Raw genomic sequence first — 19,168 nt, 5'->3', positions numbered from 1 at the left:
GACCAGGGCATGATCCTGGAGTCCCTTGATCAAGTCCCGCATTGGGCTCCCTGTATGGAGCCTGCTTCTCCCTCTGCCTGGGTCTCTGCCTCTGTGTGTGTGTGTGTCTCTCACATGAATAAATAAATAAAATATTTAAAAATAATAATAAATAAATTTTAATAATAATAATGATAATAAATAGGTATATAGTGGAAAATAGGTCTCATGTGCAAACCCAAATTGATTCACAGTACCTTCTGGAATGCATGCTTAAGAGTAACTCTGAGGCCAAGTCTAGGTTCACTCAGAAAGAGAGCAATAATCCATAACAATGTCTGCTATTGAGCAAGAACAGTAAGTAGTGGCTTTCGTTGTAATAGATTTGAAATCCCAGATTGAGATGTTTGTATATAAATGTTCTGAATTTGTGATAAAATGAAGTGACTGTTCAGAAAATCACTTTCATTCACCTGCAATCACAATTTATCTTCAGTCTTTTAAAAATATGGCATATAGAAGAAATAGGGTGCTAAATTATAGTTGCAATTCATTATTTTAATAAAAAGATATGTGTTTTATAGGAAAAGTCTTTGTATCATTTAATACCATATCTTCAGACTCATTACCCTTCATAATTGGCATACTTTTACTTCATCACACAACACCATGGAGCGAGCTCAGTGAAAATTTTAATCAGTGCTGATGTGTGCATATTAAAAAAGATTTTAATTGTGAAAATAATACATTGTGAAAATAATACATGTACATTATTTAAAAATTCAAACAATATACAATAAAAAGGAGGTCTCCCTCCCATCCCAGCCCCCATTCTGGTACTCCTGTGCTCATGACAACCACTATAAAGTTTCTTCTGTATTTTTTCGAACCAAGTCTATTCATATACAAATATATATAAAGCCTTTCCACATTCATATACATATATATATATGAAGCCTTTCCACATTCATACACACACACACACACACACACACACACACACAGAAACAGGTAAACACACAACCTTTTGTACATAAGTAGGAACATACTATACCTATACACAGAGTTCAACAACCTGCTTATTTCACTTAACAATTTTGTTCACTTAGGGAATGATGTCTCTACTAGCACCTGTGTATCCTCAGCTTTCTTACATTTTCTCTTAATTTTGTGTTAATATGTCTTACATAAATAACTTTTAGAAAGTTTGCAGCTGATGTAGATGCCTACAAAGACATTAAGAAAGAGCTAGGTGATAATATCAAAGATGAGACTCACACCAGTGGCCAGACACACTTATACATGGAAATTAACAGATTTGGAAATTCAATTCTCATGTATGGTATTTAAGTACACATTCAAGCAACTCAGGAATTGTCAGCATATGCCTGCATATGTAGCTTATTGATGATGCTTAAATGTTTTGGTCTGAATATACAATTAATAATTGAGTATTTTTAAAACAGTATTTTCTATAAAAGGTTGGTATCAAGTTTAAACTCTCCATCCATTGCTTCTACATAAGATTCATTTTTAAATTCTCTCATGTGTAACTAGGTGTGACTTCTTATTAAAGATTTTCTACCATCCTTAAGATTCAGGATACTTTAGGCAGCCCAGGTGGCTTAGCAGTTTAGCAATGCCTTCAACCCAGGGCATGATCCTGGAGGCCTGGAATCAAATCCCACATCAGGCTCCCTGCATGGAGCCTACTTCTCCCTCTGCCTGTGTCTCTGCCTCTCTCTCTCTCTGGGTGTGTGTGTCTCATGAATAAATAAATCTTAAAAAAAAAAGATTCAGGATACTTCTAAGTTTAAATAAAACCTTTACTTGAGTTAAAAGATTTACCACATTAATTTCACTCATGCGATTTTTCTTCTGAATGAGTTTTCACATGTTTGGTAAGGGATGCATTTTGTTTGAAAGATTTTCCACATTCATTACATTCATAGGGTTTCTCTCCCGTGTGGGATCTCTGATGTATAACAAGTTGTGACTTCACATTGAAAGCCTTTCCACATTCATTACATTCAAAAGGCTTCTCCCCAGTATGAGTTCTCTGATGTACAATGAGGTGTGACTTTTGGCTAAAAGCTTTCCCACATTCATTACATTCATAGGGTTTCTCCCCAGTATGAACCCTCTGATGTTGAGTAAGGCCTTCAATTTGTTTGAAGGCTTTCCCACATTGATTACACTCAAAAGGACTTTCACCTGTATGAGTTCTCATATGGTAAGTAAGAGATGAGCTATGTCCAAATGCTTTTCCACAATCATTACATTTATAGGGCTTCTCCTTAGTATGAGTTCTTTGATGTATAATAAGGTGTGACTTCTTGCTGAAAGCTTTCCCACATTCATTACATTCAAAAGGTTTCTCCCCTGTATGAATTCTCATATGTTTAGTAAGAGATGAGCTATACTTAAAAGCCTTTCCACACTCATTACATTCATATGGTATTTCACCCGTATGAGTTCTCACATGTTCAGTAAGAGATGAGTTATACCTAAAGGATTTTCCACATTCCTTACATTCATAGGGCTTCTCACCTGTATGAGATCTCACATGTTGAATAAGGTTTGAGCTGTGTCTAAAAGTTTTCCCACATTCAGTACATTTGTAGGGCTTTTCCCCAGTGTGAACTCTCAGATGGTCAGTGAGGGCGTGTTTATGACTGTGGGCTTTGCCACACTGAATACATTCATATGGTTTTTCTCCAGTGTGAGTTCTCTGATGTACAACGAGATGTGACTTTTGACTAAAGGCTATTCCACATTCATTACATTCATATGGTTTCTCCCCAGTATGAATTCTCTGATGGTCAATGAGTCCTTGTTTATGGCTAAGAACCTTCCCACATTGATTACATTCATAGGGTTTTGCTTTAGTCTGAGTTTTATCACATTTAGTAGGAGATGAGCTATGGCTGGACGATTTCTCGTGTTTCTCTCCAGTTTGAATTTTGTCCCGTTTAGTATGGGATGAGCTAGGATGAGCTAATTTCTCATGTTTCTTGCCAGTTTGAGTTTTGTCACGCTTATTAGATAAGCTACGGTTGGATAATTTTTGTTTCTTTCCAGTTTGATTTTTGTCTTTCTTTGTATCAGGTAAGCTATGGCTGAATGATTTCTTGTGCTCTTTAGCTACGCTAGGTTTCTTTTTTGCATAGTTTCTTATATGACCAGGTAAGTCTGAATTTTGTTTTAGACTCTTTCCATGTGAATCTTTAAGCTTTTTTTTTGAAGGAACATGTTTTGTACTCACATTTTTTTCCCCCAGTGAACTACATTCGTGGCCTTTCTTCTTAGTCAGACTTTTCTTCTTGAATGCAACTTCCATAAGGAGTTTGTTTTGAGATTCCTGGTGGTTTGCTAGCTGGTCATTATCTTGCTGGACGCCATCTAAAATGTAATTCAATATGGCATCCTTGTGAATCTTTGTCCTCTCATATTTTGGAATACAACTTATAAAAGAAATGCCCTATTGTGGGACTGAATCTGTATTAAGCCTAGTATCCCAAAGTGAGTGAAATATTAAGTGCAAATGTCCCCTCTTGGGCTTGAGGGGAAAGTGATACAGTAAAAATAAGAAAAGTTAACTGATAATAGTAATTATACAAAACTTAGCCTGTTTATAAATATGACCTTGCAACCTGGGTAGAAGATGAAATAAACATAAGGAGTGACTAGGTAATAGATGAAATTAAAAGAGCTTGTGACTGTAGTTGATATTTTTTGAAGTTTCTCCTCATCCCAAGCTTCCCAGCTCTGATAATAGTCAATCCATCCACAGCACTTGGCTCCATAGCCTGCACTATATCCATTCAGCTCTCCATGGTCACAGTTGGAGATACATCTGGCTCAAGCCAAGGTGTCCAGTAAGAGCCTTCCTCCTAAAAATTTAGACTCTAGTTAGTCCCCACTGGATTTTACAATGATATCAGACAAGAAATAGTAAAGTCAGGGATGCCTGGGTGGCTCAGAAGTTGAGTGTCTGCTTTCAGCTTGGGGCATGATCCCAGTCTGGGGATCGAGTCCCACATCAGGCTTCCTGTGAGAAGCCTGCTTCTCCCTCTATGTCTCTGCCTCTATGTGTGTCTCTCATGAATAAATAATCTTTTTTAAAAAAGAAATAGTAAAGTCATATCTTCGCTGTGTAAACAGAGGTTCATCAGTACAAAGAATGAAACATATAACTACAGGGAAGCAGAGATATAAGATGACATGTCCTCAAAAAGACCATTTACATAACTCCAATCCCTGATGGCTTCCAGGTTCCTAGTTCTAGTCCCTGGTAGGGTCTGGCTGAAGTATCTGCCTTTAGGTTACAAGAGATAAACTTATGTCATTAAAATAAATTCGTTGGGACGCCTAGGTGGCTCAGCGGTTAGGCGCCAGCCTTCGGCTCAGGTCATGGTCCTGGAGACCTGGGATCGAGTCCCACATCAGGCTTCCTGCATGGAGCCTGCTTCTCCCTCTGCCTGTGTCTCTGCCTCTCTGTCTGTGTCTCTCATGAATAAATAAGTAAAATCTTAAAAAAAATTTTTTTAAATGATAAAATAAAATAAAATAAAATAAATTTCTCTATTTACTTACGCTAGTTCAAGTTATTGTTGTTATTTGTTATTGCACTCCAAAGAGCAAATAGAGAAAATAAGGTAAGTCCACCAAGAAATACCGAGCAGCTTATTGATAACTAAGGGAATAAGCAGGAAAGGGTATTACACTGCTACCACCAATGACCAATATAATAATGACACTGCTATACTAAACAAAAACCCTCAAAAACAAAATAAGAACCCTACAGTTTCTCTGAGTTCCCCAATGCTTTAACCATGATAAAAGTAGTACCATGATAGTAATGAGATAAGTAAACAGACTTTACACCATTTGGATTTACAACATACACACGCGGCTGGCTTATTTTCCAACAGTTTGCTATGGAGCATACTTTTGTTTCTGCCAGATTACTCTAATTACCAAGTATAAATTTTAAGCTTATTCCCAGACTTAAATGATTGCCCATATCCTTCCCTCCACACATTACACAATTACATATTTTAAGATATCTTCCCAGTGTGTGTCTTCTTTCTCTGAGACCTCCACCCATGCCGACAAATGTAGGCAACCACGTGTGAACCGTATGATCAAACCCCTGGTTGAAAACAATTGACTGGACAGTGGTAAACATAGGGTCCCAGATAGACCAATAATATTCTCTCTCCTAAGAATCTAGAATTGAAATTCAAGTGTAAATACCAAATATGTAAAAATCCAAAAACTTAAGAATTGAGACTTCCATTTTGAGGTGACTTTTTCCCGTTATGTGCAGGGAAAAGCAGAAAAAGGGACAGCCCGGGTGGCTCAGCGGTTTAGCGCCGCCTTCAGCCCAGGGCCTGATCCTAGAGACCTGGGATCGAGTCCCATGTCAGGCTCCTTGCATGGTGCCTGCTTCTCCCTCTGCCTGTGTCTCTGCTTCTCTCTCTCCTCTCTGTGTATTCTCAGAAATAAATAAATAAAATCTTAAAAAAAAGAAAAAGAAAAAGAAAAAGCATTAGGGTAGGAATTAAACAGACTCAAAGAGAGAAGCAGATGTGAATCTCTAAGAAAGAAAGAGATAGAAATTGAACAGTTGCCTTGGTCATAAAAGAACATTACATGGATAAAGTGAAAACTGGGATCAAATACAAAAGAGTTATGGCATTTCAGTATAAGCCAGGAAATACTATGCCTTTCATTGAGGACTCTTAAGAGATTAAATTGTTCCTGTGGAGTAAAATATCAATTTCTGTAAGTATAGATATAGTAGTATTAAATATATTAAAAATATATGATAAACATTCTTTTATTTGGGAGACAATAGTGATATAAATAATAATTGAATATTATAATGTTTGGTGGCAACATCTAAGATGAGTTGTAAAAAACAAAAGATAGATTCAACAAATCAGCCTAAGAATTAGAGCAATTTAGGTATGAGATAATATAAACCTGATTTGGTTGATGTCTGTGAGAACTGAAGAAAACAAACCAGGAACTAAAGAGAGGACAGTAAAAGAGAAGGCAGAGAGCAGAGATTCACAGGAACTCCATAGTAGACAGGCCTAAAATCAAAGTAGATCCTGATAAAAATAGGGAAGGTGAAAGGAAGCTCTAATTTAGAAAGAAAGACAAATATTTCCATTTCTGACACTCTGAGATTGAGCTTTCCTATAAGCAGGTAAAATACGAGAGGAATGTGAAGAAATTGGAGATTTATCTTAACAAGATAAATTTACCTTAATAAAAGTTACCAGTATAGAATAAATAGCTTGATTCTTTTGAGGGAAATACAGTAGGAAAAAAAATAAGAACAGATAGTAGAAGACAAAACCTTAGGGACACTTCAGCAAAGTGAGAAGGAAGAGAATCTGGTGAAATAAATATAAAGAAGCACTTAGAAGAGAAGACCAGATTCAAGTGGTATAATTCAAGCCAGGTAGGCAAGAATTTCATGCTGACCAAAACTATTAAAATATGCACTGGAAGGTGAGCAGTGGTTATTTTAAAGCCAGAAATTTACATATAGGTATGAATTCTGTGGGATTTGACTGCATAGGTTAGGGTGTTAATGGAAATAATGATGCACTATAGGCAACAGGTTTAGAACATTTCACAATTAAAGGTGGAAATTGGAAAGTAACTGAAGGCAGGGGAGCATCATGCCAAGAAATTTGGAAAGAAGATGGATCTAAGAAGGTTTGAACATATAAGGAGAGAAATATGATACCATGGAGTCCCAGAGTTTAATAGATGAAGGGAGAAAAAAAGAGTAAATATTAGGGGGGAAAAAAGATAAAAAACAGCACTGGTTTAAATAAGGTAAGCAGTAATGGGATTCTGAGGACAGACAAGAGGGGTCACTGCGCCTTCTGGAAGCTGAGTGATGGAGAGCATGGATGAGGACAGACAATTGAAAGAAAGGGTCAGTTAGGCATCTGAAGGGCCGAACCAAAGCTTCAGAGCTCCAGTTTTCACCTTTTTTCCTACCATAATATGAGTGGTGTGGCAGACAGTATTACCATTCCTTATGGAAAGATTGTACCTCCCAGACCCAATGCATGGCCACTTTAATCCTCACTGTGGAAGGATTATACATTACTACCCTTTGAACTTAGGAGTAGCTAAGTGATCTGCTCTAACCAATTAACCAATAAAATGTGAGCAGAAAGAGATATCTACCACTTCCAATCAGTGATTTTTAAGAATCAAGTGGTTCTACTCATTCTTCTTTCCTTCTGCCATGAGACCAGAATTTGCCAAATAGGGTTTGGTTTTTCAGTGTAGGTCCAAAGGATAATATGGAATAGGGCTACAGCACGAGCAAGAAACAAATCTTTCTCGCTGGAAGCCACTAAGATTTAGGGGTCATTCCTTAATAGAACATAACTTAGTGGAAGCTAACTGATACAAGTGTATAAGCAAACTCCCATGAAGTAACGTTGACTTCGAACTATAATGCACCTAATATGAAAACCTCACACATGACGAGGTTCCTAGACAGAAGAGAGATTCAAATCTCTAAGGCTAGAGAATCTTTGTAGTTTGAACTCCTCTTCCCCCAGGAAATTCTGATATTTTTCAACTGCTACTCTTGGTTAGGAAAAAGGGGTCTGGGATCTTTAAGATATTAAAATTAAATTATTAATTAAATCCAAAGTTACCACAGAAAAACTAGAAACTTACTTCCATTGGTTCCTATTTGCTTGGATCTTGCTATTTCACCAGGACCACCTTGTTGAAGTCTTTTGCCCTTTCCCAACCATGGCTCTTCTCCTTTTTCCAACTTGGAGATCATGTCTGGTTTGGGAGCTTGATACCCTGATCATGAGAAATGGGAAACTGAGTGTCAGGAAAACAAACATCCCAGAAATCAAGCCCTAATACTTGGACTTCAGAGCCTTGAGAAAATAAGAAAGAATATATGGATTCTTAAAAAAAAAAAAAAAAAGAATACATGGCTTCCAAAATTTCACAATGTTGCTGCCCACGTATCCCATCTAAGTAGATCCTTCATTTTGGAGACGGGCACAAATAACATACCCAAAGGGGCTAAAACTCCTTGATTCATAATAACCAAGGCCAAACTTATAAAAAAAAACTTCAGAGAGAAGGTATCACAGTGGACACATTTTGCATTATTATAGAATTGTCCTTACCCATTGAGGCAAGATTGCTGTAGTTCTCCAGCATCACATCCTTATACAGGCTCCTCTGAGCAGGATCTAGTTGTTCCCATTCCTTCTGGGTAAAGGCCATAGTCACATCTTTGAATGTTACCGATCCCTGAAATCGCAATATTCCTATTCAGTCTACCATTATCCATATTAATGGGTAATTTGGACAAGATAATAATGATTTACTCTTACCTCAACCGTTCAGTGTTGATCATGATGTTATATAAGATACTAATTATTTACCCAATTCTGCATTTTTTGAGAGTCAAAAATCATATTAAGAAATGTCCCTGGGTAGCCCAGGTGGCTCAGCGGTTTAGCACTGCCTTCAGTCCAGGGCCTGATCCTGGAGACCCGGGATCGAGTCCCACGTCACGCTCCCTGCATGGAGCCTCTTCTCCCTCTGCCTGTGTCTCTGCCTCTCTCTCTGTCTGTCTCTCATGAACAAGTAAATAAAATCTTTAAAAAAAAAAAAAACAGAAAAAAGAAATGTCCCTGTTAAGGACTGAATGTGTATCACTAAAATTCATATGTTGAAAACCTACCCTCCAATGTGATGGCATTAGGAGGCAGGGCCTGTGGGAAGTAATTAGAATTTGATGAGTGCATGTGGGTAGTCTCCATGAGTGGGATTAAGCAAAGAGAGCCACGTGAGGACACAACAAGAAGTCTGCAACCTGGCAGAAGGTCTCAGCAGATCCCAACCATGGTGGCACCCTGATCTTGGGACTTCTAGCCTCCAAAACTATCAGAAATCAATTTCTGTTGTTTATAAGCTACTCAGTCTATGGTACTTTGTTGTAGCAGCCCAAAATGACTAAGACAGTTCCACTTGCAAAATTTGTTTGTTCAAGAGGATAAAAAAATTATACCATCATCAGAGAGAAAGAAAATTACCAAAACCAAACAGAATCATTAGTCTTTATCTTTTCTTCTATAACAAAAGATGATGGGATAAAGTTCTGAGGTAGAAGAACTGAGACCCTTGATTTTTATAACCAGCCAAAAGATCATTCATGTTTGGAAACAAAAATAATGTATTTTAGACATGTAAGGATGCAGAAAGTATATTACCTACGTACTTTAGAAATACAGAGAAGGAAAGGGACAGAGAAGGAGGAGGAGAAGAAAATGAGTGATTTTTAAAAGAAGGAAATGTGTATTAGAATAAAGATTTCAAGATTGGGAAAGATGTAATATACAAGAAAGAATTATGAATAATAAAACCAGTCTAATGTCTGGTTATATCCAAGTAACTTGATAATGTTCTCCTACCATTGTTATAAAAGTATCCTTAAAATCAAGAGGTGTGATGTAAGAAAAATAAGCAGGAATATAACTGGTACCGGTGTGGGACAGGGGAGAAATTAAAGCATGTTAAAGATTCTCCTCTTATTAGGCAGGTGAGAGTTGGATGACACAGCTACTGGAGAATGTTTGTTCAAACATATTTGTTTCACATTGAAAAATGACCCCTTACCTCCAAAGACCACCAATTAACTGCATATGTCACCAATCTGTTACCTCATAGACCTCCAGTCACTGATTTTTATTTTTTTAATTTTTTAAATTTTTTTTATTGGAGTTCAATTTGCCAACATATAGCATAACACCCAGTGCTCATCCTGCCAAGTGCCCCCCTCAGTACCCATCACCCAGTCACCCCAAACCCCCACCCACTTCCCCTTCCACTACCCCTTGTTCATTTCCCAGAGTTAGGTGTCTCTCATGTTTTGTCACCCTCACTGATATTTTCACTCATTTTCTCTCCTTTCCCTTTATTCCCTTTCACTAATTTTTATATTCTCCAAATGAATGAGATCATATAATGTTTGTCCTTTTCCGATTGACTTATTTCAACAGTCACTGATTTTTAATAAGCCCCATCATTGATTGCCACTGGCCTCCAAATCAGTGCTGTAATTCCAAAATGACTGATCCCAACAAAGTTTCCAATCACTAACAGCACCAGATCTACCAAATCGCCCCCAGACATTCTATCACATATTCCCACAGGTTTCCCTCAACTACTGATACCCATGGAATACATTGATCTCTATCTCTGACCCCAAATCCCTATCCTATCAATCCCCAATCACTGCCACCAACAGAACTCCGCCAATGGTGGCCTCCACAGAAATCCTAACCACTGCCAGCAAACTGCACTATCCCTTCAACCTCTTTAGCCAGTCCCTTCACCTGCTTGCTTTACCTGAAATCTACCTGTCTCTTTAGAATCCTGCTCCCTTACAATGCTCTCTGGCAGAGGGTGTTTGTTTCAGCCTAACCATGACTCATCTACCTCACGCCCTGAAGATGAGGTAAATGATAACTTTTAACCATTTTTCATACATCCTTCAAAATCCTTATCATGTTTAGAGTATCACCAGACTTAAAACCATTATCCCTCTGGTTCAATGATTCACTAGAAGAACTCACAGGACTCAGCACATAGTTGTATCTGTAGCTATGATTTAAGTCCAGCTAAGGAACACATAGCAAAATCAGCTAGGGGAAAAGTGTACGGGGTAATGTCTAAACCAGGCACAAGTATCCAAGAGTCTGAAGAACCCCCCCACACACCCCCACACACACACACACACCCCCCCCGTGAGTGGGCCCAGGCCTAACCCTGAGGCAGCCCATCCAGGCGCCTCCCATGAATTCAAGCAACGAAAACATTCTGTTTTTCCGAGATAAAAAAACTATCCCCCGCCTCGCCCTGACTGGAAAAGTCCCTGAACATGGTCGTGTTGACCTTCAAAGAAATCAATCACGTCATAACCCGAATGCTATGCTACTCCCGCGTTTTCTTTGCCTTTAAAAGATGCCTGTAATTGCTAATCGGGGCGCTCTGCCACCTCTGAGGCGGAGAGCCCGTTTGCGCAAACGTTCAATAAACCCTCTTGCTTGTTGCATCTGCCTGTCTGGGGTCTGAGTCTCTGGGGCGTCCACCGGGACACGTTGGCACCCGTGAGCAAGGGTCCAACAAGTCCTCTTCCAAAGAAGTCACACAGGACATACTTGATTCCTCCAAAAATAAGCTGTGAGAACATGTGTAAAATGTTGTTTCCCAAGGAAGCGTGTTAGAGACTCAATGGCACTCAAAGGCACTCCCTGCCGGGCACACACAAAAGTCCTCGATTCCCGGAAGGATTCAGGAGTTTGGCATAAACCATACTGTTTACATAGTTTAGGCACAGTGAGCCACTTTCATCATTTCTGGGAATTGTGGGAAGCCTCCTCAAGTCTAAGTTCTCAGACATCAGCCAAAGGTCAACCTTGCAAGCAAGCTTTTCTAAGGACAGCTGTTTGGGGTCACTTAGGTCAACTTTTGTGCACAGTAATTCTGCCTCATTCATTGAAAATGTGGACACCATATTCGTCTTCACTACAGCCCCTGCACCACCTCTGCATCGATGTAGAAGAGCCAGTCCACACCCTGGCCTTCCTCTTTCCTGATTCTAACAATCTTTTCAAAAGCACTCAAACTCAGCCACATACTCATCACCCATCCATGCCTTAGACCTTGCCACCCACCACTACAGCACCTCTCTACTTAAAACGTCCAATCCTCCGACCATCGTTTCCTACGCTGCCAGCTTACTTACTCTAAGTACTCTAAGTACTTCAAATGCATTCAGCCCCCATATCCATTGAGCCTAACTACTTTTCCACAATCTTCCATCACCGCACAGCCTTACTTTTCTTCTATCTTGTTTGGATTCTTCCTTCTAACACCACACACACTACATGGAAAACGGCTTTAACTTCCTTACCCCTCTTCTTCTCCACCATACTTAGCACAGCCTGAAACTTAATCAAACCCAACTCTCCTCCTTAATCTCTGCCTGAACCTTACAGCTGAACATCCCAAGAGAGAAAAATCAAACATCTGTGTTGCCTCGACTCACTTCAGGTTTATAACACATATCAAATGGGCATCTACTGAGAGTTTCTTATCCCTCTTCCCAAGACGGTTATTCCAAACATTGCCTTCCTTCTCTCTGAAATCTCCAGCATCTCCTCCTTTCCAGCTCGAAGCTGATGAATTCACCTTAAGCTTTCAAAGGAAAAATAAGTGCAAGTAGTTAAGAACTCCCTTGCCTTGTTACCACCAATGCTACCAATGTTTCCGAATCCCTACCATCTGTCTCCTTTCTGTTAGAATGGGAAAAGTGGAGGATCCCTGGGTGGCTCAGCGGTTTAGCGCCTGCCTTTGGCCCAGGGCGCGATCCTGGAGTCCCAGAATCGAGTCCCATGTCAGGCTCCCGGCATGAAGCCTGCTTCTCCCTCCTCCCGTTTCTCTGCCTCTCTCTCTCTCTCTCTCTCTCTCTCTCATAAATAAACAAACAAACAAACAAATCTTAAAAAAAAATGGGAAAAGCGTCCCTTCTCTCACCTAAGGCCAGTTTCTCCCATCCTCAACTGCCTTCCCAAGGAATTCACCCCCTGCAATTAACCTCTTTCTCTTTTGTACCACCTATTTTTTCCCTTTCTATTCAATCATTCCTATTGACGTACAAAGTTGCCTTAATATCATTCATCTAATGAAAACGACCTTTTTTTAAAAATTTTTTAAAGATTTTATTTATTTATTCATGATAGACACAGAGAGAGAAAGAGGCACAGACACAGGCAGAGGGAGAAACAGGCTCCATGCAGGAAGCCCAACGCAGGACTCGATTCCTGGGACTCCAGGATCACGCCCAGGGCCAAAGGCAGGTGCTAAAGTGCTGAGCCACCCAGGGATCCCCATGAAAACCACTTCTTAATTCCATGTCCCAACCAATGTCAATTTATTCGCTCTTTTACCAGCAAAACTCCTGGTGTTGTCTAAACTTGCTGTCTCTACTTCATTGCCTTCATTCTTTCAACTCATTCCAGCAGGATTTTATCCCTATCACTCCACTAAAAAAGCTCTAATCAATCAAAATAACCATTGAGCTACAATCTTGCCAAAGTCAAATTCTCTGCAGTCATGTGTCTGGGATTAATAAGAGCATAGGACACAACTGTGACAACACAAGTTGCATTGTCTTGAAAATTTTTCTTCTTTATGCTTCTTTGACCCCACATTTACAATTTTCATCATATCTCAGTGACTACTCTTCATTCTTTTTCTCCTCCTCCTTCTTTCTCCTTTTTTTTTTCCTGTTCTCTACCAAACCTCTACATGTCAGAGTGACCCAGAGCTCTGTCACTTCTGTCCTTCTTTTCTTCTCTGCCTTCTCTCCCTAAGTGATCTTATCCAATCCTGTGGCTTTAAATACCATCTTTATGCTGATGCCTTTCACATTTGGATTCTCCAGCCCAAACCTCTCCTGAGTTCTAGATTCATACATTTAGGGGCGGGTGGTTGAGCTGGTTAAGTGTTAGCCTCAGGTCACATCCCTGGGTCCCGGGATCATGCCCCACATGGGGCTCCCTGCTCAGCAGGCAGTCTGTTTCCCCCTCTGCCTCCGCCTCCCCCACCCCACCCTGCCTGTGCTTTCTCTCCCTTACTGGTTCTCCCCTCCTCAAATAAATAAATAAAATATTTGAAAAATAGATTCCTACATTTAACTACCCATTCCTCACCTGGACATCTAATGGGCGTCCTGACGTGGCCAAAGCAGAACCACTGTCACCCACTCGGGCTCCCGCTCGTGTCCACCAAATCTGGTTGTCTCCAACGCAACCCCTTCTCCGAAGAGGGAAGCGCCCTTTACCCCGCCCCCCAAGCTAGGAAGTCTACAGGTCAATCTGGATTCTCCTCGTCCCTCAGGTCCCTCAGGTTTCACATCGACTCATCCTCATCGGTGAGTCTTGGTGAGTCTTACGGGCTCCAGATGTTTCCTGCACCTGAGTTTTCATTTCCCTGCACTTCCCCATCCCAAACCATCGCCGCCGTCTAACTATTGCGGTCAAGTCTACTGGACCTCCCTGCAGCGCGAGCGCCCGCGCACACTCACTCCCTCACTCCAGTCTCTACCACACGCTCACACACTCACTCCAGTCTCTACCACACACACACACACACACACACTCACTCCAGTCTCTACCACACACACACACACACGCTCACTCCAGTCTCTACCACACACACACACACACACACACACGCTCACTCCAGTCTCTACCACACACACACACACACACACACACGCTCACTCCAGTCTCTACCACACACACATACACACACACACACACACTCCAGTCTCTACCACACACACACACACGCTCACTCACTCACTCCAGTCTCTACCACACACACACACACACACACACACACGCTCACTCACTCACTCCAGTCTCTACCACACACACACACACACGCTCACTCCAGTCTCTACCACACACACACACACACACACACACACTCACTCCAGTCTCTACCACACACACACACACACACGCTCACTCCAGTCTCTACCACACACACACACACACACACACACGCTCACTCCAGTCTCTACCACACACACACACACACACTCACTCCAGTCTCTACCACACACACACACACACGCTCACTCCAGTCTCTACCACACACACACACACACACACGCTCACTCCAGTCTCTACCACACACACACACACACGCTCACTCCAGTCTCTACCACACACACACACACACACACACTCACTCCAGTCTCTACCACACACACACACACACACACGCTCACTCCAGTCTCTACCACACACACACACACACGCTCACTCCAGTCTCTACCACACACACACACACACACACTCTCACTCCAGTCTCTACACACACACACACACACACACACGCTCACTCCAGTCTCTACCACACACACACACACACACACACACACGCTCACTCCAGTCTCTACCACACACACACACACACACACACACGCCTCACTCCAGTCTCTACCACACACACACACACACACACACACGCTCACTCCAGTCTCTACCACACACACACACACACACACGCTCACTCCAGTCTCTACCACACACACACACACACACGCTCACTCCAGTCTCTACCACACACACACACACACACGCTCACTCCAGTCTCTACCACACACACACACACAACACACTCACTCCAGTCTCTACCACACACGCACACACACACACGCTCACTCCAGTCTCTACCACACACACACACACACCACCACGCTCCACTACAGTCTCTACCACACACACACACACCTCACTCCAGTCTCTACCACACACCACACACACACACGCTCACTCCAGTCTCTACCACACACACACACACACACACACACGCTCACTCCAGTCCTCTACCACACACACACACCACACACACACCAGTCCTCGTTACCACACCCCACACACACACACACACGCTCACTCCAGTCTCTACCACACACACACACACACACACACGCTCACTCCAGTCTCTACCACACACACACACACACACACACACTCACTCCAGTCTCTACCACACACACACACACGCTCACTCCAGTCTCTACCACACACGCACACACACACACGCTCACTCCAGTCTCTACCACACACGCACACACACACACACGCTCACTCCAGTCTCTACCACACACACACACACACACACACGCTCACTCCAGTCTCTACCACACCACACACACACACACACACACTCACTCCAGTCTCTACCACACACACACACACGCTCACTCCAGTCTCTACCACACACACACACACACACACGCTCACTCCAGTCTCTACCACACACACACACACACACACACGCTCACTCCAGTCTCTACCACACACACACACACACACACGCTCACTCCAGTCTCTACCACACACACACACACACACACACACTCACTCCAGTCTCTACCACACACACACACACGCTCACTCCAGTCTCTACCACACACGCACACACACACACGCTCACTCCAGTCTCTACCACACACGCACACACACACACACGCTCACTCCAGTCTCTACACACACCACACACACACACGCTCACTCCAGTTCTACCACCACACACACGCTCACTCCAGTCTCTACCACACACGCACACACACACACGCTCACTCCAGTCTCTACCACACACGCACACACACACACACGCTCACTCCAGTCTCTACCACACACACACACACACACACACGCTCACTCCAGTCTCTACCACACACACACACACACACACACTCACTCCAGTCTCTACCACACACACACACACGCTCACTCCAGTCTCTACCACACACGCACACACACACACGCTCACTCCAGTCTCTACCACACACGCACACACACACACACGCTCACTCCAGTCTCTACCACACACACACACACACACACACGCTCACTCCAGTCTCTACCACACACACACACACACACACACACGCTCACTCCAGTCTCTAACACACACACACACACACACACACGCTCACTCCAGTCTCTACCACACACACACACACACACACACGCTCACTCCAGTCTCTACCACACACACACACACACACACACACACGCTCACTCCAGTCTCTACCACACACACACACACACACACACACGCTCACTCCAGTCTCTACCACACACACACACACACACACACACACGCTCACTCCAGTCTCTACCACACACACACACACACACACACGCTCACTCCAGTCTCTACCACACACACACACACACGCTCACTCCAGTCTCTACCACACACACACACACACACACTCCAGTCTCTACCACACACACACACACACACACACACACACTCACTCCAGTCTCTACCACACGCATACACACACTCACTCACTCACTCACTCCAGTCTCTACCTACCACAGGCACAGTAATCACTGGGCTCCCACATACATCACAAATTGCCACATACCCCCCCAGTCTGTGACTCGCCACAGAGCCCATATTCTGATCCTCTGGCCTCCCCACATCACTGTCACCGCACCCCTCCCCCAGCACGGATTTCCATAAGCTGCAGCACCCGGGGACCCCGCAGCCCCCCGCCAGGAGGTCCTCCCGCGTCGCCGCCCATTCCCAGATCGCGGGTCACGGACGCCACCGTCACACCCTCCCATCACCGACCCCCGTTAGGCCACCTCCGCCCGCCCCGCGCTCACCGCGGCGCTGCCCCCCGGCTGGGGCGCAGCCATCTCGGCGGGACGCCCGGCCCCCTCGGCCGTCCCCGCGCTCCCCCTCGGGCCCACGCCCTCCGGCTTTGTGCGCACCCGCTCGCAGGCCGAGGCCGACATGGCGGCGCCGGAGCGCGGCCTCAGCGGGGCCCGCGGCTGCCATGGCGGCGCCCCTGGGCAGCCGGCTGGGCGCGGCCATCTTGCCGAGGCTCCGCCGTACAGCGGCTCCCGGGCTCGCCGAGGGTCCTGAGCGGCGACGTCCGGAGGCTCGGCCGCGGGGACGCGGGAGGCGGGAGGCGGGAGGCCGTTCCCGTGGGTCACTGCGGCCCCTGCCCGCCGGCCCGGGGAGCGGGAGGGATGGAGCGAGGCGGGAGGCGAAGCCCGAGGCTGCGCTCAGCACGGTGTCCTGGGGAAAGAGCGCTGATCGCTCAAATGCGTCTTTGCATAGACGGGGTAAGAACAATGAGAAAAAAAGGCCGCGGCAGGTTCAGTGAACACACGACTCCTCGGCGAGAACGCAAGTCCAATGCATGGAGATCGAGTGCAGCCAAGTAAGCAATCGGAGCGGAAAGGACTGCTCACTGAGCTATGAGGTGTATGGACGCCGTTCACTTAATTCCATGTTGCGCCTTTACTATGTAGAGCACGCTCGGTTGCTGTGCTGGGTCCTGGGCCAACTGCAGACCCACCTACACCGGCCGTTGCTCGCGCTGCTGGGCTTTACGGGGGGCGGGGCTGGAGGCTTGCGAAGTTACCCCAAACACCTTGTTCCTTTTTGCAGAGACAAACACACCCCGTTTCTCACCTTACACTTACATGCATAAAGGACTAGTTATCCCTCAGCCGGCAGTGGCTGCATCTGCTCGCCTCGGCCTCTTAATCTAATCTCAGTGTGTCGTCTTCGCGGAGCTCAAGACTCCCTAGGACACTTGAATTCGGGGCAGTTTTCGGCCTAGTCTCCCCATCCGATAATTTTTTTTTTAAGATTTGTTTATTTATTCATGAGAGACAGAGAGAGGGGGGCAGAGACATAGACAGAGGGAGAAGCAGGCTCTGTGCAGGGAGCCCGAGGCGGAACTCGAACCCAGATCCCGGGATCAGCCCTGAGCAGAAGGCAAACGCTCAACCGCTGAGCCACCCTCCCCCATCCTATTATTGATTTTTGTTTGTTTGTTTTCCTAACAATTTTTGTTGTTGTTCCACAAATCACCGTGCGATGCTTCTCATTTATTCTCAAACTATCCCAACGTGTTTTCCCTAATCCTGTGGCATCGATTTTACAGCCTTGCAGAGTATGTTGTAAACACTGTGATAAGCAGGATTCTAATACGGCCCCGTTATCTCTGCTCCGGATGTTAACACTCTGATAAGATCCTCTCTCTTCCAGGAACCAATGATATCACTCCCAGGATAAGATCCCAAACAGGTTGATTTTGAGTTCATAAACGTGGAGATTATCCTGGGTGGACCTGACCCAATCAGGTGAGCCCTTACAAGGGACTGGCCCCTTCCTGAAGTCAAAATTACAAATATAAACAGGCCGGTGGAGGAGCCACATGGCAAGGACTTGAAATCAGCCTCTGGGAGCTGAGAGTAGTTTTTTTGCTCTACGACTAGCAAGACAACAAGGACCTCTGCCCTCAGCAGCAAGGAATGATTTCTGCTAACAATCTGAGGGAGCTTGGAAGCATATCCTTCCCTAGTGGAACCTCTAGATGGTACACAATCCAGCTAACACCTTGATTTCACCTTTGTGTGACCTTGAGTCATGCCACAGTCAGATTTCTGACCTACTGAAATCCTGAGATAATACATTTGTGTTGTTTCAATTCAGTAAAGTTAGTGATAATTTCTTATGGAGCAACAGAAAACTAAAGACTCAGTGAAAA

General features: G+C 43.9%; 1 protein-coding gene across 1 annotated transcript; it reads right to left on the bottom strand.

The window, feature by feature from the left end:
- Positions 1 to 250: 250 nt before the first annotated feature.
- On the bottom strand, positions 251 to 17,431 carry ZFP37 (ZFP37 zinc finger protein). The gene is made up of 4 exons (XM_041764739.1): positions 17,268 to 17,431; positions 8,178 to 8,304; positions 7,705 to 7,839; positions 251 to 3,381 (listed from the first exon to the last, which is right to left on the bottom strand). Exons 1-4 carry the CDS (start codon positions 17,397 to 17,399, stop codon positions 1,838 to 1,840), a joined length of 1,938 nt encoding a protein of 645 aa, XP_041620673.1. The 5' UTR covers positions 17,400 to 17,431; the 3' UTR covers positions 251 to 1,837.
- Between the last annotated feature and the right edge of the window lie 1,737 nt (positions 17,432 to 19,168).

Source organism: Vulpes lagopus, chromosome 7 (genome assembly GCF_018345385.1).
Source record: "Vulpes lagopus strain Blue_001 chromosome 7, ASM1834538v1, whole genome shotgun sequence".
NCBI classification, from domain to species: Eukaryota; Metazoa; Chordata; class Mammalia; order Carnivora; family Canidae; genus Vulpes; species Vulpes lagopus.
Note: the sequence above shows the minus strand (reverse complement) of the source record. Positions and strands in the feature narration are given on the sequence as shown.

Bases quoted from the DNA above. Each gene is read 5' to 3' on its own strand.
- ZFP37 (XM_041764739.1), bottom strand. From the start codon at position 17,399: ATGTCGGCCTCGGCCTGCGAGCGGGTGCGCACAAAGCCGGAGGGCGTG. The intron at 8,305-17,267 runs GTGAGCGCGGGG...TTGCGATTTCAG, and splicing joins AGCCGGGGGGCAGCGCCGCG to GGATCGGTAACATTCAAAGA. The intron at 3,382-7,704 runs GTAAGTTTCTAG...ATTACATTTTAG, and splicing joins GCAAATAGGAACCAATGGAA to ATGGCGTCCAGCAAGATAAT.